We start from the raw sequence: 23723 nt of genomic DNA on the forward strand, positions 1-23723 counted from the left end.
AGAGCCTACGTTGCCAGCTTGTACTCACTTATCTGGGAGTAAGGCCCATTAAATCTTAAAACACTTGTTTCTGAGTAGACATCTGTACTGTTATACAGCAAGCTAACTATGCTTGTTAATGAGTGTCTGTAAGATTATGTCCCCCCCCCCCTGCAGAATGTCCAGGTATTCAAGTGGAGACAGGAATGGAAGGAAGTAGAACTAATAATAATGTTAATGATAGTAATAATTTTGTTATTTATAGCCCACCCATATGGCTGTGTTCCCCAGCCAATTTAACACAGTAAAACATATTATTTCTTTTCTTGTTATCTGCTTTCAATCCCCCTAGTGCAGGGATGGGAAGCCTATAGCCCTCCAGATATTGCTAGACTCCAACCCTCATCATTGCTGACCATTTTCCATACTGACTGAGGTTGGTGGGCTTTGGAATCCCTCAACATCTGGAGTGCCACACATCCCCAACCCCTGTCCTAGCCGAAGTGAAGCAGAATACATATTTAAAAAATAAAATGCATAAGTTTGCAGATGAAGCCAGAGACATCAGCATCACTGAATGTATTTGGACACAATTAAAATTCACCCAAAAGGCTGGAAAGTCAGGCTCGGCAACTTTGGGAATCCTGACCCCCTCACCTGGGTGTGGATGAACTGTGGGGTCTGAGAGATTTCAAGAATCCTCTTTCTCCCTACGGTACCAGCTGACATAGGCTGACAGAATTAGGAGAGGGTTTACATAAGCCACTATAAAAGGAGTCATACAGGAGGGCATGGGGCACCAACTCAACCTCTCCAGAGTCATCAAGTTGGCTTGCATTGACACAAATCCCCTGGAGGTCATGATGGTCACCAACAGTGGAATTTTGTCACTAGTTTCTTTTATTGGCCTGCTCATCTCATATGGATTCATTCTCTAAACAATCTGCTCCCAGGGTCCCTCTGAAGGGACCACCAAGGCTGCCTCCACATGCACCTCTCACCTCATTGTGGTCACCATGTCTTTAGGCTCTGTTTGTTTAATTACCTGCCTCCATCAGCCCAGTTCATGATCGATAAAGTGTTTTCTGTCTTCCATATCTGTGTCACCCCCTTGCAAAACCCAGCCATTTATGCTTTGAAGAAGAAGGAGGTAAAGGCTGCAATCAGAAGCCTTTCAACAAGGCTTTCTGGGCAGGTTTCCACTCAGGGCCCTCCCCACCATTAGACAGCATGACGTAGCCACCTCTAGCAGCTGATTTTGCCTGTCTCAGAATGGTCAGTTATTTAATTCACTGTTTCAATGCATTTACACATGGTGGAAAAAGTATATAGGAGAAGTAAATAAGGAGAGGTTTTCCCCTCTCCTGATTGTATAAGGTAATTTTGGGTGTGGGTAGAGCTAATGGGGTACCCAGAATACATCGCTCATTCGGTACTTGGTGAGACGCTACTTCAACCAACGCTTGAAGACTGGGGTTACACCCAATGGCTTAACCACCAAAAGTTTCGAAGTTTTGCTACAATGAAGGCAAAACCTACGGCCAATTTGTCTACAGGCAAATTCCTTTCCAGCTCTGAATATGGCAACCGTAAGCAACCATAGTAAGGTCAGCAAGTAGAAGAAAAATAAAGTGGTTAAACGAAATGACGCTTAGGGAGAAAAGCTATTTTAGATAATGACCTGAAAAGGAAAATACATTTTACAAGCACGATAATTAATTGACCTGAATTGTGAATGGAAATAAAAAGGGAGGGTGGGAGGGTGTCACTCTTCAAACAGCCTTGCTGCGAGAGCCTCCTGCAACCGTCCTTTTAAGCCTCACTGCCAGGCCAGACGAGACAGCAGCCAATGGCTACAGCCAGCAAGGCACTGCCCTCCAGGAGGCACCAGTGAGTGGCCCATTTATGGTGCCTTTTGGGTTGGAAAGACCCCTCCCCTTTGAGATCCAACGGCAAAGAATAATTCCTCTCCAAAGGCCAGCATATGTGTGTGCCTAGGCCATCGGGGAAGGAGGGTGAGAGTGAGGTTACGAAACTGTCACCCCGTGGGAAAGTGGTGAGCAGCCATTGTTCTCATGCCACATGGTTGATGTGGATCCAGGTCCACTCAACCAAATTCCAAGATGCTGAAAACACCATAATACATTTTGAAGTCTCCATTTTTTACAAGGTCTTCTATTATGAACTTCAAACTTCAAAAATCACCAATACACCACTGGTCCTTTATTATCTATTGAAAGGGAATTAAACACAACAGTTCTGAATGTGTCACAAACACATTTTCTTCTGCAATTCCACAGGGGTTCACAAGCATTGAATAAATAACTATATTCCAGCTTGGTTTTTAACAGGGCTATAATTAAATCTACTGCTTCTCAGAAAACCCTGTGGACTATCAGTGGCCACTTGCAAAAGTAACATAAAAGATACCCAAATTAACCAGAATGATTTAAATAGGGTCTGGGATCCACAAGTCTGTTCTTACATACTTACAGATTGCATCATCTCAGGAGGCGTTACTACCATTCAAATGATACAATTTTAAACTGGAGAAGCTAATTATAATATTGCTTGAGAAATCATGGGTTCTGTGTAGAACAAACAGTTGGTTTTTTAGTGAGAATGTTTGTTTTAGTGTTCTTGCTGCTGGAACTGATTTCTTATAATGTATGTCAGGCTCACGTAGCAAAATGTAGGCTCCAAGGTCCACACGATCCACTTCACACGTATCATCAGCCAGGAGATTTTATCATTGGTGGCATTGTTTTCCATGGTGGCTTCATCTCGTCTGCAGCAACATTCACTGAGGAGCCCCCACCAGCGCTGCCTGAAGAGCTTGTGTAAGAACTAAGCCACTCATTTATTACATCCGTGGAATGATCAAACGTAGAGTTGCAGCCTCAAAATAATGACTAAGGCTGCAAACTTCTGCACATTTACCTAGGAATAACAACTTTGCAAATCAGTGGTACAGAGGCTGATGTAAAAATTCATAAGAATGTCTTGTGAATTAAGAGAATACTGAAGAAGCTCCCATTTCTCAATAGGAAAAATAAATATAAGTGTATTGAAATGTATGAATGTTTATGTGTCTGGGAGAACCATTTGATCAGCTAATTTTTATAGACCTTATCTGAACTAGAGTGTTAGCAAGAATGTATTTTTGAAAAACCTGTTCTGAAGCTGAATATCCTTATGCTTTCATTTTCTGAACTTAGACTAAGGTTTGTTTCAGCACTGAAAGGTACTTGTTATCAAGTATAGAATTTAGTGAATTCCAACGACCATCACTGACTCATGAAAATGAAGTCACTGCAGGGAGAGACTAGAGAGACCAGAGACTTTGTAAGTGTCAGAAAAATACCTCAGACATGTAAGGGAAGTCGTCCCATGGGCCCCACATTAGCAACTCCTGCTCTAGATACACCTTAAAATATTGGAAAACTGGGACAAAAATGACACAAGAATTCCAATAGGGAGAAATGCACAAATCTGAGATGAGGAACACTTGGTTTGCCAGTAGTACATGTGGAAAGGTTCAAGGGATCTGCATCAACAGAGGTATAGTGTCCTGATGAAAAGAAGTAATAGTACCTCTCTATTCTGCCTTGGTCACCTAGAGTCCTGTGTCCAGTTCTGATCACTACAATTTAAGAAGGATATTGGCAAACTGGAACATGTGCAGAGGATGGCAACAAAGATGGTCTAGAAACCAAGTCAAGTCTTATGAGGAACAGATAAGGGAGTTTGGTATGTTTAGCTATGATGAGAATGAGGGGAGGAATGATAGCCGAATGACAGCTGAAGTTCCTGCTGATACCGTTTGCAACTCTCATTCTAGGGTGGTGCCTAAGATTTACCAGCACATCGTGGCCTTGGCATTTGCAGTCAAGGAGGTCAACGAAGACCCTCACATCTTACCCAATATCACCTTGGGCTTCCACTTATATGACAGCTATAACAATGCAAGGAGCACATATCTTGCCACACTGCAACTTTTATCCATGGTGAAGAAATTTGTCCCTAACTATATAAGTGATGTTGAGAATAATCTGACTGGGGTCATTGGGGGACTGGATTCTGAAATTTCCATTTATGTGGCCACTGTTTTGGATATCTTTAAGATTCCACAGGTAAGGCACCCATGTACAATACCTCTATTAGCTTGCATAGAGGAAGAGGCAAGTTCCTTAGCATCAGTTCAGGGTGTATCATCAGTTCTGGGTGAAGATGAAATTACAAGGAGAACCATGTACAGCACCTTGAGATAATGATTGTACATAATTATAATATAAACAAACAAACATCAGTAAGGGGAAATGTGCAAAACCAGAAAAGATATGTCACTCCCCCTTCCCCGTCTTACACACACACCTAAAACACTGTTATCCCAAAGGCCAGTGATGGGAAAGTGGGCTTCTCCCTCACCAGCTGCTTTTTGGTTAAGCAGTACTTTCTGCTTAGTGCGGAGGTTATTTGAATTGAATAACTGGGGTATAGGGGAACTTGCTTAGAGGATAAAAGCTGACAGGTAGGTGTCAATAGTAAAATTAGTAATCAGGGCATCTCAAAAAAGCTGCTGGGGAAGAGGGGGGAAATTGCTTATAGCTAAAACAACTGACAGGTAGGTTCCAGTACCATAATTCTTCTTCTTTATTGCACCAAACACAAAGAAGTTATGTAAAATTGAAGATACAATCCAGTTCTGCTGAAGAACAGTAATAATAGAAAGCAGCTGAGTTACAAGTGAAATAAATGTTCATAAATAAAGTCTGAGAAGAATCAGCACAGTTTTGCTGTGGGGTGGGTTATGTGCATCATGAAGAAGAAGCTCCAGAGAAGAAATATGTATCTGATCCAACTTGCGATTTTGACAAAGTCAGATAATGTCTGGGTAATCTGCTGCTTGGGGCATGGTATGTTCCCCATTCAGTTTTATCCATTATACAAGACCTTGGCAAATTTTGCAACAACTCAAAAAATGTTTGGTTTTTTAAAAGTAAAATAGACACAATGCCCTACTCAAGTCATAAAAGTGAAAGGTTGAAAAATGAGAAAGGGAGAGGTTCCCAGGTTTCAGCCCATCTGCATGTGTGTCTTTTGTAAAACTGAGAGAGGCAAACGAACCGTGAAACGTTGGCAAAGGGCATATTTGACTAACAGGGTTCAACACATAGTAAATATGAATACTGTGAAAAGAATCTACTTTGTCTCTTCTCTTCTTCCATTTACTTTTTAGCTCATTTATGGCTCTGCTCCAGTGATGAATGATAAAAGCCCAGGACTTCCCTTCTACCATATGGCAGCCTCAGAAGCCCTTCAGTATGAGGGAATTCTCTCTTTGCTTCTGCATTTCAGATGGACGTGGATTGGAGTCATTGCAATGGACAATGAGAATGGAGAAAGATTTGTGCAAACTATTTCCCCAATGTTTACCAAGAGTGGAGTGTGTTTTGCATTCCTAGAAAGAATCCCTGATTTTAGTTTTATTTCTGAAATTAATGGCATGCTAGAACAGGGAGCAATTATAAACCATAAAATTCTTAGCAGCAAAGCTAATGTTATGGTGGCAAATGGAGAATCTTATTCCATGGCAACTTTTAGATGGCTTCCATACCTATCAGAACAGAATGACATGATAAACAATATAAAAAGCAAAGTATGGATAACAACTGCCCAGATTGAGTTTGCTTCATTTGTCTTTCAAAGGAGCTGGGATTCAAGAGTATTCAATGGTGCTATATCCTTTGAAATTCACTTTAGAAACCCTCCAGGATTTTATCAGTATGTTGTGCACAGAAACCCTTCCAGCACAGATGGGGACGGTTTTATCAGGGACTTCTGGCAACAGGCCTTTGAATGTGTGTTTCCAGATATGACTTCAGACAAGGTGGAGGGGAATATTTGCACTGGAGAAGAGAAGCTGGAGAGCCTTCCTGGATCATTTTTTGAAATGAGCATGACAGGCCACAGTTACAGCATCCACAGTGCTGTATACGCCATGGCCCATGCATTACATGCCATGTTCGCATCCAGACTCAGGCACAGAGGAATGGCATATGGAGGGAGAGGGAAGAATCTGAATCTACAGTTTTGGCAGGTAATAGGCTGAACATCCTCAACTGGAAGAGACCTGTTATTCTTTGATAAAGTATGGGTTTCCAAAATGTTGCTCATTCCTCTCAGAGAAAAAAAGGTTTTGTATGACAGAAGTTTGGAGGTCACTGAGATGCCACTGTATTCACAGATAACAAGCAGTAGTCATGGCCGAGAGAGATGCTCAGCATTTTCTCTATCCCATATACACCAAATCCTCCCTCAGAGCAGGTGGTTGCACACCACTGTGGTGTCTCCTGAGATGAAGAGGGACAGAGGAAAACTGGTGTGGGGCAGGCGAGATAAAGAAAGGTTGTAAATAAGGGGAGAGGGAGAGAGAGGGATGTGGGAGAGAGAAAATTGGTGGTCTCTCCATCCTTGGACCTGACTCTACTCACAGTTGACTGTATCACCACCCACCTCTTGCTCTAGGTCCTGCCCACAGGAAAAAAGATACCTCAGTCTTGTATTAGAACTGCAGTCTTTTCCAAACAATTGCCTCTTCTGTATTCAATCTAGCTCCATCACTTTCTGAGAAGTATCTCATTTAACAATACTGCAGGAGATGTGGTCTTCATCAACCAGAATGGAGAGGCGGCATCTAGCTTGGATATTGTCAATTGCATTATATTCTCCAACCAAAGTTTGCACAGAGTGAGAGTTGGGAGGATAGATCCACAGGCTCCTCCAGGCCAATCCTTCATCCTTGATCAAGATGCCATAACATGGCACAGTTGGTTTAATGAGGTAGGGCCGAATTGTTAGATAATTCCAAAGAGATTCAATCTTGCATAAGCAATGATCATTCACCTGCATGTCTACTCACTGTCTTTTAAACTGCAAGTTACTATGTAGAACATGACGAATGTATCCAAGTACTAGATTAAGAGCCAAAAGCTTGCTGCTAGAAGCCACTACAGGAGTAAAGGAAAATATTTTATTAAGGATGATACAAAACAGAACACAGAGAGCCTTCATGTGAATATGGGTGCTTTGATCTAGGTCAAAACCCAGTTTTTCTATGAAAAGGCCTGGAGATAGGAGTGCAGGGTTTTTTCCCAGCCAATCAGGGCCTCTGCATTTATTTTGCCTGCATTAGAGGGTGTACGTGGTGAAAGACCAGGAAAATATGATGTGGATGATCTGTTTGACCTTGAAGCAATCTTACATCAGAGAGTGCACATAAGTGGTTAGTTGGAGTAACTAAAGGGTTTTCCTTTCCTCTGGAAGACTGCAATGTGAATTTTAAGTAAAAATAGAAATCTATATTAATATAAACATAAGAATTAGGATATCTTTACATTTACAAAATACTGATTTTAAACTGAGTTAAAGAGGATGCATTAATAGATAAGCCCCAAGATTTCACCTTTCTTGCTAAAAGGTGGAGGAATGAGCTGGTTGGGAAAGGGAGGTATAATAATACCAGAGCAAGAAAATGGGAACCGACAGCAGCAGGTGCAGGAGACCGATATATATATATATATATATATATATATATATATATATATATATATATATATTATTAGGTTTTATCAATAGAGAAGTTTAGAAAAATACAAAAAACAAAAAAGATACAAAGTTATAAAATACAAAGATACAGACATTAAACACAAAAAAGAAATAGAAAAAACACATGTAATAAAAAAAGACAAAAATTCCCTCTTTCTTGATTTCTCCTCTTTAGTTAACTTATTTTCCTGAGTTCCTCACATCTCCCATTTTTGTATCCCTTTTAAAAATTGGTTCAGCAAATTCATGTCTTATTAGTCTATCTATTATTAATCCAATCTTACATTTTACCTTGTTGCTAGAACCCCTGCAATTCATTTCAATGTCCTCAACATTCAAAAATTTTACAATGTTTCTGCAAATAAGTTTTAAATTTCCTCCAATCTTCTTCCACCGACTCTTCTCCCTGGTCTCGGATTCTGCCAGTCATTTTCGCCATCTCCATATAGTCTATTAGTTGCATCTGCCATTCTTCCAAGGTGGGTAGGTCTTGTGTCTTCTAATGCTTTGCAATAAGAATTCTTGCTGCTGCTGTAGCATACATAAAGAAAGTTCTATCCTTTTTTAACACCAATTGGCTAACTATGCCCAGGAGAAAGGCCTCTGGTTTCTTCGGGAAAGTATATTTCAACACCTTTTTCAGTTCATTATATATCATTTCCCAGAAAGCCTTAATCCTTGGGCACGTCCACCAAAGGTGAAAAAATGTACCTTCAGTTTCTTTACATTTCCAACATTTGTTATCGGGCAAATGATATATTTTTGCAAGCTTGACTGGAGTCATGTACCACCTGTACATCATTTTCATAATATTTTCTCTTAGGGCATTACATGCCGTGAATTTAATCCCGGTGGTCCACAACTTATCCCAGTCAGCAAACATAATATTGTGTCCTATATCTTGTGCCCATTTTATCATTGCAGATTTTACCGTTTCTTCCTCAGTATTCCATTCCATAAACAGCAGATTATACATTCTTGAAAGTGTCTTAGCATTGGGTTCTAACAGTTCTGTTTCTAGCTTTGATTTTTCCACCTGAAAACCAATTTTTTTATCCAAGTTGTAAACCTCTCTTATTTGAAAGTAATGTAGCCAGTCTCACACCTTCTCTTTGAGTTTGTCATAGCTCTGCAGTTTCAATTTGTCACCTTCCTGTTCTAAAATTTCCCAATATTTTGGCCATTTAGCCTCCATATTGAGTTTTTTCAAAGCTTTCGCTTCCATAGGTGACAGCCACCTTGGGGTTTTACTCTCCAGAAAGTCTTTGTACCTTATCCAGACATTAAACAGTGCTTTCCTGACAATGCATGCCACCCAAATATGTTATTATACCCTTCAAGATCCAAGACATCTTTATTCTCAAGAAGTAGCCATTCCTTCAGCCAGCAAAAAGCTGCTGACTCATAATAAAGTTTTAAGTCTGGCAGGGCAAACCCCCCTCTGTCTTTAACATCAGTAAGAATTTTAAATTTTATTCTGGGCTTTTTGCCCTGCCAGACAAATCTAGATATATCTCTTTGCCACTTCTTGAAACAGTCCATCTTATCAATAATTTGCAGTGATTGGAATAAAAATAACATTCTCAGCAATACATTCATCTTAATAACAGCAATTCGACCCAGCAAGGAAAGCTTCAAATTCGTCCAGATTTCTAGATCTTTTTCACCTCTGACCAGCATTTCTCATAATTATCTTTGAATAGATTCACATTCTTAGATGACATATTCACCCCCAAATATTTTACCTTCTTTACTAATGTTAAGTCTGTCTCTTTCTGAAACCTCTCTTTCTCTATCGGCGTCAATTTTTTCTCCAAAACCTTAGTTTTCAGTTTGTTCAATTTAAAGCCTGCCACTTGACCAAAGTCCTGGATTACTTCCAAGGCCCTCTTAGTGCTTAATATCGGCTCCTGTAATGTCATAACAAGGTCGTCTGCAAAAGCTTTAAGTTTATATTGTTTAACTCCGACCTGAATACCTTGTATCGAGTGGTCCCTTCTGATCATATTTAGCAAAACTTCCAGGACCGAGATGAAAAGTAATGGGGAAATTGGGCAACCTTGTCGTGTCCCTTTCTCTATTTTGAACTCTTCTGTAACCATATTGTTTACTATCAATTTAGCTTTTTGTTCAGAGTATATCGCACCTATACCGTTTTCAAAGTTTTGTCCCACCCCCATCCCCTGAAGATTCTTCTTCATAAAACTCCAAGAAATATTGTCAAAGGCTTTCTCCGCATCTAAAAAAATCAAAACTGCTTTTGTGTTAATGTTCATCTGCAGCTTTTCTAAAATGTTTATTATATTCCTCGTATTGTCCGATAGATGTCTTCCAGGGAGAAAGCCAACCTGGTCTTTATGTATCACCTCTGCCAAAACCTTTTTCAGTCTTCTAGCCAAAATGTCTGCAAAGATTTTGTAATCCACATTGAGTAGGGATACGGGGTGATAGTTCTTAAGTTGTGTCTTTTCAGACTCAATTTTCGGTATAAGTGTGATATAAGCTTCTTTCCACGTCTCCGGCGCCTTTTCCCCCTCCATAATTTCATTACAAACCTCCTTTAATGGTTGGATTAAATAGTCTTTCAAAGTTCTGTAATATTTGGAGGTTAATCCGTCCGGCCCTGGAGATTTGCCCAGTTGCATATTCTGGATCGCGCCTTCCACCTCTTGTTTAGTTATTTTGTAATTCAATAATACTTTATTTTCTTGAGAAATTTTTTGTAATCCATTAATTTTCAAAAATTGGTCAATTTTTGACTCAATCTGCAGCCCTTGTGTATAAAGTTGTTTAAAGTATCTCTGGAAGCAACTTCTAATCTCCTGTGGGTTCTGTATATTCTTTTCATCCACTTCAAGATTGGTAACCGTGTTTAACTTTTGTTTCTTCTTCAACTGCCATGCTAACAACTTCCCACATTTATTAGCTGATTCGAAGGTCTTTTGTCTCATCTGTTTAACTTTCCATTCAATGTCCTGATTTATCATTTTCATATATTGTACTTGGTATAGCTTAATTTCTCTCAATATCTCTTATGATTTTGGTTTAGCTCTGAGTTGGAGACCGCTAGTCTTCTAAGTTCATAAGTGGAAGAGGAGGAAGCAGGAGAAGTGGTGAAAATTGAGAGAGTGAAGGAGAGAGCTGAGAAGAAAGGTGTAAAGAGCAAGTGACTGGGCATTAGGAATGGATACATTAGTCTTTAAAAAAGAGTTATCTTCTTAAAGTTTAAAAAGAGTTACCTTCTGCTTTTTCATTTATGGTATAGACTCAGCCTCTTTCTGTCTGTACTGAGAGATGTCTTCCAGGATCCAGCAAGAAAGTAAAGGAGGGACAGCCACCTTGCTGCTACGATTGCATCCCATGTGCAGAGGGGAAGATTGCAAACCAGGATGGTAAGAGAAATAAAGAGATTAAATAGATCCAGACTCAGCAGTAATAATTGAAAGGTGTTGTAAGGATAGCTGAATTTACGTTTCAAACTAGATAATCTACTGTATGCATTATCCTGCCTCTTTGTGATCATTGCCTTTCAGTGGTACCTCAGGTTACATACTGTCAGGGGTTCAGGAGCAGAGGCGAGGGCAAGGGAGGAAACAGAGAGTGAGGGGGAGGAGGCAGAAGAAAAGATGAGTGATGACGACGACCCGAGATCTCCGAGTCTTTCCAGTGAATCAGAAGATTCACAGAAAGGAGCACCAGTGGCCAGAGCAAGGGGGGAGCCTAGGGGGACACCCCAGGAAGAAGGGTCCAGAGAGGGCTCAGAGGGGAGCAGTTGGAAATCGGGACCAGCGTCACCAACAGAGAGCAGGGGAGAAGAAGGGCGCCAGGTATCAAGCGCTGGCAGCTCGCAACAGGAGGGAGGGCACGAGTCAGGAGTGGCCACACCTCCATCGGGGAGCGAAGAAACGGTCGGGCGGAAAGTGGAAGGTTGGGCGCGCGCGCCAAGTTCAAATGCACAGGAAGGTGGCGCAGTTAGCAGCCTGGAAAGGGAGCCAGGTCCTAAAGCCCGGCGCAAGGAGACAGGAGGGTCCGGGGGGTCAGCGTCAGAAGAATCCCGGAAGGAAGAGACCCCGGGGGGCAGAGGGACCCAGAGAAGAACGGTCAGGCGGAAAAGGTGGAGTAAGGCTAGGTTAGTAAGCTGGTGCACAGGGGGCGGAGACTCAGACGGAGCTTCGCCGGTCTAACCCGTAAGACGTAGAGCTGCGCGCAGCAGCTTGAGAATGGAAACTGTAACTCAATAAAGACTTTTACAAAGTGACCGCTGACTAGCGTGATCCTCTGTGAGCTAGGATCTGGAAGCAGCTCTGACAGTAAGCTCCGTCTCCAGTTGTGGGCATCTACAGCCTCGCGGACAGGAGAGAAGGCGGGTGCCTACGACCCAGCTCACGAACGGCAGACAATATGACGGCCGAACAACAGATAGGAGAACTCAGAGAAGCAGTGTCACGACTGAATGCCGAGATACTTGCATCCAGGAAGAGAGAGGAGGACGCAGCTGCCGCCTACAGGGATCTCCAGGTCAGGTTGGAAGTGCTTACGAAGCAAGGGCAACTGACACCCAAACCGGAGGGGATTGGGTTGGGGAGAAGAACAGGCGGTCTAGTCTCTCACTTCGATGGGAATTTACAACTGTACCCCAACTTTAGAGCAGATGTACAGTGTGCACTGCAACTGCTGAACAAAGACTTTAGAGATGAGCAAGAGAAGGTGGGATTTATCATGTCCCATTTGCATGGAGATGCTAAAGCATGGCTGCGCAATTTGTGGAGAGATAAGGATCCGGCGCTCCAAACCGCAGATGCCTTTATTAAAGCGATGGATGGCTGCTTTTTATCTAGCATAGACGTGGATCTTGCCCGGAAGGAGGTACATGGGCTGAAGCAAGGGAGGGCCAGCGTAAGACAGTACCATGCCCGCTTTTTTGCATTGGTCAGTGCCCTGGAATGGGACAGAGATTCAGCTCCAGTCAGAGACCTATTTTGGGAAGGATTGAACAGTGCGGTTAAAGACGAAATTGCAAGGGGGGAGAGACCCAGGACCACGCAGGAGGTCGTTCAGAGGGCGCTGGCGGTGGGAGTGCGGCTGGAGGAATGTCCATGGAGCAGGGACGAAGGGCGTGGAGGGCGCGAACCAGCGAGAGGGTTCTCCTTCGTTCCCAGGGAAGCTGCGCGTGCGCAATCCACACCTCCGCCAGGAGGGGGAGCGGAACCGATGGAGGTTGGCGGTGCCAGGGCTCAGTCAGCAACCAGAGCCCTAGCACCGGGAGCAGTGAAAGCGAAGCCTCCTAGAGGGAGCAGGAAGTGTTACATCTGCGAACGTCCGCAGCACATGGCGAAAGAGTGTCCCCAGAGGATCCACAAGCTCAATGCAGCCTCAGCAATGGTAACTGCAGCAACGCAGCAAGGAGAACCACAGCAGGGAAACGACGGAGTCTGGCTGGAGACAGAGGCACTGGGGCCCAGCCAGACGAGTCAGTGAAGCAGTCCCCAGAGATTTTGCAGCCCACAGACCCCCTCCCGCCCAAACCAGTAGTGCAACTCACTGCATCGCTTCAGCTACCCAATGGCCTCACTCTAGACGTGCCAATCACCGTTGACTCAGGAAGCAATGCGGACTTTATAGGGCAAGACTTTGTAGATAAACACGCTATACAGCTGCTGCCTGCCACACTGCCCCTGCAGGTCGTCACGGTGGATGGCAGGGAGCTGCTAGGGGGGCAGGTGGTGAAGCAAACGCCACCAATGGTGATGCGCCTTGGAAATCACAGGGAAGTCATCAGTTTCAATGTCACCAGACTGTCGGACACGCCTATTGTCTTGGGCATGAGTTGGCTGGACAGACACAGTCCGACGTTGGCTTGGTACCAGCGGCAGCTAGTCTTCGGCTCATCATACTGCGCTGAACACTGCATTCTGCCCCGGCAGGAGGGAGAGGAGGAGGAGGAAGCGCAGCTGCAGCTGGGGACGCTGCAAGCAATCCCCCACAAATACGCGGGATTTTTAGAGGTCTTCTGCGAGAAGGAGGCGGACAAGCTACCCCCCCACAGATCATATGACTGCAAGATTGACCTACTGCCGGGGGCGGCGCTGCCCAAAGGGAAGCTGTATTCCATGTCTGAGGACAAACTACAGGAACTCAAAGAGTTCATAGATCATAATTTGGAGCGCGGTTTCATCCGAGAGTCGAAGGCAGTGGGGGGCAGTCCTGTATTCTTTGTTAAGAAGAAGGACACGCCCCAAAAAAGACTTGTGGTGGACTATCGGATCTTGAACAGTGTGACCAAGCCATCGGACTTCCCCATGCCCAGGATCGACGACCTCCTCGCGACGGTACGCAAGGGCCGCGTGTTCACCAAGTTGGACCTGCGTGGGGCGTACAACCTCATTCGCATGCGGGAGGGTGATGAGTGGAAGACAGCCATGTTCACGCCCCTGGGCACCTACGAATACAGAGTTATGCCTTTTGGATTGCAAAATGGCTCCCACTGTTTTCAAGCTTTCATGCATCACGTGCTGGCGGGGCTCCTCTACAAGACGTGTGTCTGCTTCTTGGATGACATCCTGATATTTTCTGAATCGCAGCAGGATCACGACAGACACGTCAAGGAAGTGCTGAGCAGACTACAGCAGCATAGGCTTTACGCCAAGCTGGAAAAGTGACCGCTGGCTAGCGTGATCCTCTGTGAGCTAGGATCTGGAAGCAGCTCTGACACATACGCTTCAGGTTACACACTCCGCTAACCCAGAAATAGTGCTTCAGGTTAAGAACTTTGCTTCAGGATAAGAACAGAAATTGGGCTCTGGCAGCGCGGCATCAGCAGGAGGCCCCATTAGCTAAAGTGGTGCTTCAGATTAAGAACAGGTTAAGAACGGACCTCAGGAACGAATTAAGTACTTAACCTGAGGTACCACTGTAGTTTAAATATGCCAATCAAATGACAATGACTATGCATGGAGAGTAATTGGATGGTATGTGGTTCAAATCATATCTAGAGGGGGCCTTGTTACTCCTTCTGACTCACATAGGCTGCATCAAGGACAGTGTGAATAAACATTTATATGTTAGTGGCTCTGGCTGTGGCACCACACAGCTCTGAACCAATTAAAATCAGTAATAGCACTTTGCAGAGCACCAGACAGTACCAGAGATGTGTTTTGATTTAAAGAGAGCTCTTTTCTTCTCAGACAGAAAGTAAACATTTCAGAAAGTTGACAAGATATGAGCTAATTTCTTTATTTCCCCCCAGATATGAATAACTGCCATAAATGCCCAGACAAAGACTATCCAAACAGAAACCGGGATGCATGCCTACCCAAGGATATCAGCTTCTTGTCTTATGAAGAACCTTTGGGCATCAGTTTAGCCTGCTTCTCCCTTTTCCTTTCCCTGATCACAGTTCTGGTACTAGGTACATTTATGAAACACCACAACACACCCATTGTCATTGCAAACAACCGAAACCTCACCTACACTCTCCTCATTTCTCTCCTGCTCTGCTTCCTTTGTGCTTTGCTCTTCATTGGCCAACCTGAGAAGGTCACATGTCTCCTCCGGCAAACAGCTTTTGGCATCATCTTCTCAACTGCTGTTTCTTGTGTCCTGGCAAAAACCTCCATGGTGGTTTTGGCCTTCATGGCTACAAAACCAGAATCCAGGATGAGGAAATGGGTGGGGAAAGGACTAGGCCACTCCATTCTCCTTTCCTGCTCCATAGTTCAAGCAGGCATATGCACTGTGTGGCTGGCAACCTCTCCCCCATACCCTGATGTAGACATGCATTCAATGACAGAACAAATGATACTAGAATGTAATGAAGGGTCTGCGGCCATGTTTTACTGTGTCCTCATCTACATGAGCTGCCTGGCCACTGTAAGTTTTGCTGTGGCTTTCCTTGCCAGGAAGTTACCAGACAGTTTCAACGAAGCCAAGTTTATCACTTTCAGCATGTTGGTCTTCTGCAGTGTTTGGCTGTCCTTTATTCCCTCCTACCTGAGCACCAAGGGAAAAGATATGGTAGCTGTGGAGATCTTCTCCATCTTAGCCTCCGGTGGTGGGTTGCTGGGTTGCATCTTCTTCCCCAAATGTTACATAATCATTCTGAGGCCTGAGCTGAACAATAGGGAACAGCTAATAAGGAAGAAAAATTAAAGAAATGAGAAACCTGTCATCTGCTGTATTTTGTGTTTTTCTCTGTGTTTACAGTAGAATAGTTGGAAATATAAGTTCACCTGCTCCCTTTTATAATTTCTTCTAGACTCCAAATTCCCATAGTTGAAATTTCCTTTGTAAAATTGACTTATTTACTTTGAGGAAAACAATCATACATTTACACATACATTATTCTGTTGCAGCATGTGTTGACAAGAAGACTCAGAGCAATTCTTGTCAAAATATACATGTAAGGAAATCTGTATCTAGCCTTAATTCTCACAGCTTTCAGCATAATGTGAAACTGTACTATTGCAGCCCTGAAATATTTGAGTATTCATTTATGGTCTATTGTTCTCTACTGCTCACCGTCAGATTTCATCATCAACCTATCCATACTCAAGATCGTAGAAATGTAAGATGATTCTCTTGAGTCAGGCCAATGGCCCATCTTGTACGGCAGCCTGTACTCACACTGACTAACCTGATTGCTGTGGGAAATAGAAATACTTTATTGTCACTGTACCACTTGTTTACAGCGAGATTAAACCTTCAAGCCGTATCCAAAAGCAAATGCTCTGTCTCCACCATTCTTTCCTATGGCAGCAAGTTCCATAGATTATCTATGTATTGTGAAATAACATACCCCCCATTGAATTGGGTTCCCTCCCCCCAAGATTTTGTCTAAATCAGGTCTCCTTGGTGAAATTCAGAGAACCAGATAAGAAAGTGTGAATGATTTCTGCCCTGGTGCTTGGAAAAGATGGCAACAAAGAACCATTCACAGTTCACTGGGCAAAGCATTCGACAAAGCCACAACTGAAACGTTTTATTTTCACCAACACAAGTGATGGATCAGAACACTATATTCTTAATACAAATATGTATTGTATTTGTGGAAAGTATATTTTTGAACTTTCCACTGACTGTTGGCATCCTTCAGCAAATGTTTGATAAGCAGATAAAATTGATTAGACCTAAACATGATGAATGGAGATTACAAGTAAACCAGAGCTTAATCAGATTGAAAGTAGAATCAAAGAGGACAAAGAGACTTCAGGTTGTATGTGTATTCCCATAACGGACCTCAGCTTTCTAGAATCCAGGCTTAACCTCTGAATTATACCTCCTGTTATACAGCTCTTAAGGGCACAAAGCCACAGCTTTCTCTTAATTTCAACCATAAACCAGAGCCTACATTGCCAGCTTGTGCTCACTTCTGGCTTACAGCAGATATAAAAACACTGTAAAACATATTATTTCTTATTTTGCTATATGCTTTCTGTCCCCCTAGTGCAGGGATGGGAAGCCTATAGCGCTCCAGATATTGCTAGACTACAGCCCTCATCATTGCTGACCATTTTCCATACTGACTGGGGTTGGTGGGTTTTGGAATCCATCAGCATCTGAAGTGCCACACATCCCCAACCCCTGCCCTAGCCGAAGTGAAGCAGAATACATATTTAAAAAATAAAATGCTGAAGTTTGCAGAAGAATCCAGAGACATCAGCATCACTGAATGCATTTGGACGCAGAATTGAAATTCACCAAAAAGCTGGAAAGTCAGACTCAGCAACTTTGGGAATCTTATCCACCCTCAGCTGCATCTGGATGAACTGTGGGGTCCTCTCCAGAGATACAGAGGCATTTGCCCATGGGGGTGTGGGAAACGTGTGTGCCCAGGCCATTGCGGAAGGAGGCTGAGAGGAAGGGGACACAACTGTAATCGCCCAGAACAACCAAGAGTGGCCATTGCAAACATACCACATGGCTGGTGTGAATCCAGGTCCACTCAGCCAAATTCCATTGATGCTGACCACACCATACTAATTTTGCAGTCTTCTATCAGCAACACTCTCATTTTCTCAGCCATTTTCCAGGATCACTGTCTTTCAGATTCACCCATGTTCTTTTTGCTAGGTCACTTGGCTTTCCTGGACCTCTGCCTATCCTCCTTTGCCATCCCAAGATCTCTCTTGCATTTCCTTGCCCAACATCAGATCATCTCCTTCTGGAGCTGCATGGCACAAATCTTCTTTCTCCATGTGTTTGTAGGCAGTGAGACGCTCCTGCTGGTAGCCATGGCAATTGACCGCTATGTGGCCATTTCCCATCTCCTCCGTTATGCTTCATGAGCCGGCCTCATTGCATGGCACTTTTCCTTGTCTCTTAGGCTGGTGGGCTCCTCCATGGCACTGTGCAATTGGGTTTCATCATTAATGTGCTTTTCTGTGGGCAAAATCAAGTGGACAGCTTCTTCTGGGACCTCTCCATAGTCATCAAGTTGGCTTGCATGGACACAAATCCCTTGGAAGTCATGATGGTCACCAACACTGGAATTTTGTCACTAGTTTCTTTTATTGGCCTGCTCATCTCATATGGATTCATTCTCTACACAATCTGCTCCCAGGGTCCCTCTGACGGGACCATCAAGGCTGCCTTGACATGCACTTCTCTCCTCATTGTGGTCACCATGTATTTGGGCCCTGTTTGTTTATTTACCTGCCTCCATCAGCCCAGTTCATGATCGATAAAGTGATTTCTGTCGTCTGTATCATGTTTCACCCCCTTGCAAAACCCAACCATATATGCTTTGAAGAAGAAGGAGAAGGAAGTCATTCTTTATATTGCACACTTTAGACTTTGCTTGGGCCAAGTTCAGGAAAGACAGGCACAGATTGTCCCATTATGGGGTGAGATACGCAGTGTGATCTGGAATTTTCAGGGTTTGAGTGGTGGGTGGAAAGAACTGTGAGGGTCTATTTCATGACCATGTTCCCTTCAGAAACTACTGCTTAACAGCTGGTTTGGGGGAGAATTTGATCCAGCTGGTTTCATGGTGCTCCTATGCAAGCAGCACCCATCGGGATTCAATTCCTGTTCCCAGTTGGGGGCAGAGGAAGGGGACAAATCATCTCCTTTTTTAATACATGAAATAACACAAAAATATAAATTAAACTTTGATTGCTGTGCACGTATTGCATTTTTAGTATAGATGTGTGTTATGCTATAATAACATATTCCCTTTATTCAAAAACAATTGCCTCTCCATATCCAGGGAGAGTTTTTGTCTAAACAGCTACAGGTTCCCTGAACCTGCAGTTGCCAGTTTGTTACAGCAGGGATATTTAATTATTAATCACCCATCATTCACCCTATTAAAAACAGTTTAAAACAACATTAGACAATCTTTCAGGTTTCTAGGTCCCAGGCTGTACAGAGCTTTAGGCACCAGTACCTGGTGAAGTCATATGGGTAATGGGTGCAGAAAATGGCACAAATATGAAGGCTTTACACAGTTCCATCACCCTCAACCTGGGGTGACCAATCAGGCAGGTCTCAAGGTAATTTTGTGTGCAGGTAGAGCTAATGGGGTACCCAGAATACATCACTCATTCGGTACTTAGTGAGGCGCTACTTCACCCAGCACTTGAAGACTGGGATTCCACCCAATGGCTTAACCACCAAAAGTTTTGATGTTTTGCTATTAGGAAGGCAAAACCTCCAGGCTAGCCAATTTGTCTATAGGCAAATTCCTTCCCAGCTCCGAATATGGCACCCGTAAGCAAACATAGTAAGGTCAGCAGGCAGAAGTAAAATAAAGTGGTTAAACGGAATGACGCTTTGGGAGAAAACCTCTGTTAGATCATGACCTGAAAAGGAAAATACATTTTACAAGCACGATAATAAATTGACCTGAATTGTGAATGGAAGTAAAAAGGGAGGGTGGGAGGGTGTTGCTCTTCACCCAGCCTTGCTGCGAGAGCCTCCTGGAACCACCCTTTTAAGCCTCATTGCCAGGCCAGACGAGAAAGCGGCCAATAGCCACAGCCAGCAATGCACTGCCCTCCAAGAGGCACCAGTGAGTGGCCCATTTATGGTGCCTTTTGGGTTGGAAAGACCCTTCCTTTTTGAGATCCACCAGCCAAGGAGAATTTCCCTCCAAAGGCCAGCAAATTTGTGTGCCTAGGCCATTGGGGAAGGAGGCTGAGAGTGAGGGAACACACTGTCGCCCCCTGGAAAAGTGGTGAGGGGTCATTGCCACATGTTTCATTTGGATCCTTGTCCACTCAGTCAAATTTCAAGATGCTGACAACACCGTACTACATTTAGGAGTCTCCATTGTTTACAAGGTCTTCTATTATGAACTTCTAACTTCACCATGGATGGCGGCTAATGGATTGAAGTTGAATCCTGACAAGACAGAAGTACTGTTTTTGGGGGACAGGGGGCGGGCTGGTGTGGAGGACTCCCTGGTCCTGAATAGGGTAACTGTGCCCATGAAGGACCAGGTGCGTAGCCTGGGAGTCATTTTGGACTCACAGCTGTCCATGGAGGCACAGGTCAATTCTGTATCCAGGGCAGCTGTCTACCAACTCCACCTGGTACGCAGGCTGAGACCCTACCTGCCCGCTGACTGTCTGGCCAGAGTGGTGCATGCTCTAGTTATCTCCCGCTTGGACTACTGCAATGCGCTCTACGTGGGGCTACCTTTGAAGGTGACTCGGAAACTACAGCTAATCCAGAATGCGGCAGCTAGACTGGTGACTGGGGGCGGCCGCCGAGACCACATAACACCGGTCTTGAAAGACCTACATTGGCTCCCAGTACGTTTCCGAGCACAATTCAAAGTGTTGGTGTTGACCTTTAAAGCCCTAAACGGCTTCGGCCCAGTATACCTGAAGGAGCGTCTCCACCCCCATTGTTCTGCCCGGACACTGAGGTCCAGCGCCGAGGGCCTTCTGGTGGTTCCCTCATTCCGAGAAGCGAAGCTACAGGGAACCAGGCAGAGGGCCTTTTCGGTGGTGGCGCCCGCCCTGTGGAATGCCCTCCCATTGGATGTCAAGGTGATGGACAACTACCTGACATTCAGAAGACATCTTAAGGCGGCCCTATTCAGGGAAGCTTTTAATGTATGATATTTTAGTGTTTTTTGGTTTCTGTGGAAGCCGCCCAGAGTGGCTGGGGAAACCCAGCCAGATGGGCGGGGTACAAATAATAAATTATTATTATTATTATTATTATTATTATTATTATTATTATTATTATTATTATCACCAATACACCATTGGCCCCTTATTATCCACTGAAAGGGAATTTAACACAATAGTTCTGAATATGTGACAAACACATTTTCTTCTGCAATTCCACAGGGGTTCGCAAGCATTGAATAAATAACTAAATTCCAGCTTGGTTATTAACAGGGCTATAATTGAATCCGCTGCTCCTCAAAATTCCCTCTGGACTTTCAGGGGCCATTTGCAAAAGTAACGGAAAGGATACTAAAATTAACCAGAATAATTTAAATAGGGTCTGGGATCCACAAGTCTGATCATTCAAACTCCCAGATTGAATCGTCTCAAGAAACTTAACTACCGTTCAAATGAGACAATTTTTATTTTGGAGAAGCTAATTATAATATTGCCAGAGAAATCATGGGTTCCATGTAGAACAGACAGTTGCCTTTGTACTGAGAATGGTGGTTTTAGTTTTCTGGCTGCTGGAACTGATTTCTTACAATGTATGTCTGGCTCACATAGCGAAATGCATCCTCCATGGGCCAAACCATCCACTTCACACGTATCATCAGCCAGGAGAGTTCCTCGTTGGTGGCATTGTTTCACATGGTGGATTCTTCTCCTCTCCGGCAACATTCACTGAGGAACCCCCACCAGCGCAGCCTGAACAGCTTGTGTAAGCCACTCATTTATTACATCCATGTAATGATCAAACCTAGAGTTGCAGCCTCAGAATAATGACTGAGACTGCAAACTTTTACACTTTTACCTGGGGAAATCCACTTTAGATATGAATGGGACTTATGCTGGGGCAAAAAAACTGGAAGGAATCTCTTGTGAATTAAGAGAATACTGGAGAAATTGCATTTCTGGATAGAGAAAAGAATATAAATGTATTGAAATGTATGCACGTTTGTGTGTCTGGGAGAGGCCTTTTGAACAGCAAATTTTGATAGACTTTATCTGAACTACTAGAGTGTTAGTCAGAATGAATTCTTAAAAACCTGTTCTGAAACTGAAGGTTCTTATGCTTTCATTTTCTGAACTTAGACTAAAATTTGTTTCAGCACTGAAAGGTACTTATTATGACGTAAAGAACCACCAGCACTGACTCACGAAAAGGAAGTCACTGCAGAGAGAGACCAGAGAGACCAGGGACTTTGTAAGTGTCAGAAAAAGACCTCCAACATGTAAGGGAAGACATCCCATGAGCCCCACATTAGCAACCCCTACTCTAGATACACCTTAAAATATTGGAAAACTGGGACAAAAGTAACAACATGAATTTCAGTAGAGACAAATGCACAAATCGAAGATGAGGGACACTTGGCTTGCCAGTAGTAAATGTGGAAAGGTTCAAGGGATCTACATCAACAGAAGTATCGTGTCCTGATCAAAGGAAGTAATAGTACTGCTCTATTCTGCATTGGTCACCTGGAGTCCTGTATCCAGTTCTGACCACCACAATTTAAGAAGGATACGTATTAGCAAGCTGAAACATGTGCAGAGGAGGGCAACAAAGATGGTCTGGAAACCAAGCCTCATGAGGAATGGTTGGGGGAGTTTGATGGGTTTAGCTATGATGAGACTGACGGGAGGAATGATAGCCATTTTCAAATATCTCAAGGGCTGTCACCAGGAAGATGGAACACACTTGATTTCTCTTGCTCCAAATCAGGGTATTCAAGTTACAAGAAAGGAAATTTCAACTAAACATCAGGAAGAACTTTCCACTGATAAGATCTAATAAATACTAGAACGGGCAGAGTGTAAACCCCCCTGAACTCAGTATGATTAACTATTGTATAAAAGGAAAGATCTGTTGAAGTTCCTGCTGATACAGTTTGCAACTCTCATTCTAGGGTGGTGCCTAAGGGTTACCAGCACATCGTGGCCTTGGCATTTGCAGTCAAGGAGATCAACGAAGACCCTCACATCCTACCCAATATCACCTTTGGCTTCCACTTATATGACAGCTATATCAGTGCAAGGAGCACATATCTTGCCACACTGCTGCTTTTATCCATGGTGAAGAAATTTGTCCCAAACTATCTATGTGATGTTGAAAATAATCTGACTGGGGTCATTGGGGGACTGGATTCTGACATCTCTTTTTATGTGGCCACTGTTTTGGATATCTATAAGATTCCACAGGTAGGACACCTATGTACAATACCTCTAATAGCTTGCATAGAGGAAGAGGCAGGTTCCTCAGCATCAGTTCAGGGTGAAGATGAAATTGCAAGGACAACCATGTACACCACCTTGAGACCCTTGGAAAATGAAGATGGTACATAATTGTAATATACGGAAACAAACAGACAGACAGACAGACAAACCTGAATAAAGGGGAAGGTTGCAATACCTCAAAAAATATGTAACTTTCCCTGTCTTACACACACATTTAGATCACTTACAGTATATGCCAAAGGGTGCTGATGGGAGAGTGGGCTTCTCTCTCACCAACAGTTTATCATTATGCATCATTTTCTGCTTAGTTAGGAGGGTATCTGAAATGAGTTTCTGAGGGAGAGGGATAATTGCTTACTGGATAAATGCAATAAGATTTTAGGTGCCAATGGAAAAATTAGTGAGGAGGGCATGTCAAATATGTAGCTCGGGAACTGGGGGAAAGGGTTACAGCTAAAAAAACCTTACAAGTAGGAGCCAGTACAATAACTATTCCTTTTTAGCACACCCGCCATAATGAAAGACACAGGGAAGGTATTGGAAATTGCAGATAGAATCCAGTTACGCAGGAGAAAAGTAATAGTAGATAGCAGCTGATTCACAAGTGAAATAAATGCTCATAAATAAAGTCTGAGAAGAATTGGCACAGTTTTGCCGTGTGATGGGGCATGTGCATCATGAAGAAGAAAGATGAAGCTGCAGAGAAAAAATGTGCATCTAACCCAAGTTGCAATTCTGACAAAGCCAGAAAATGTCCAGGAAATCTGCTGTTTGGGGCAT

The 23723-nt window shown here is 43.5% G+C and overlaps 1 protein-coding gene across 1 annotated transcript; it reads left to right on the forward strand.

Moving 5' to 3' along the window:
- Positions 1 to 1463: 1463 nt before the first annotated feature.
- Positions 1464 to 15828, forward strand: LOC308571952 (vomeronasal type-2 receptor 26-like). Its single transcript, XM_081167610.1, has 6 exons — positions 1464 to 1586; positions 3821 to 4112; positions 5219 to 6079; positions 6595 to 6822; positions 10853 to 10979; positions 14834 to 15828. The coding sequence occupies exons 2-6, from the start codon at positions 3984 to 3986 to the stop codon at positions 15733 to 15735; spliced, it is 2247 nt and encodes a 748-aa protein (XP_081023736.1). The 5' UTR covers positions 1464 to 1586; positions 3821 to 3983; the 3' UTR covers positions 15736 to 15828.
- Positions 15829 to 23723: the final 7895 nt, after the last annotated feature.

This window comes from Podarcis bocagei (assembly GCF_964188305.1).
Source record: "Podarcis bocagei genome assembly, chromosome: 13".
NCBI lineage: Eukaryota > Metazoa > Chordata > Lepidosauria > Squamata > Lacertidae > Podarcis > Podarcis bocagei.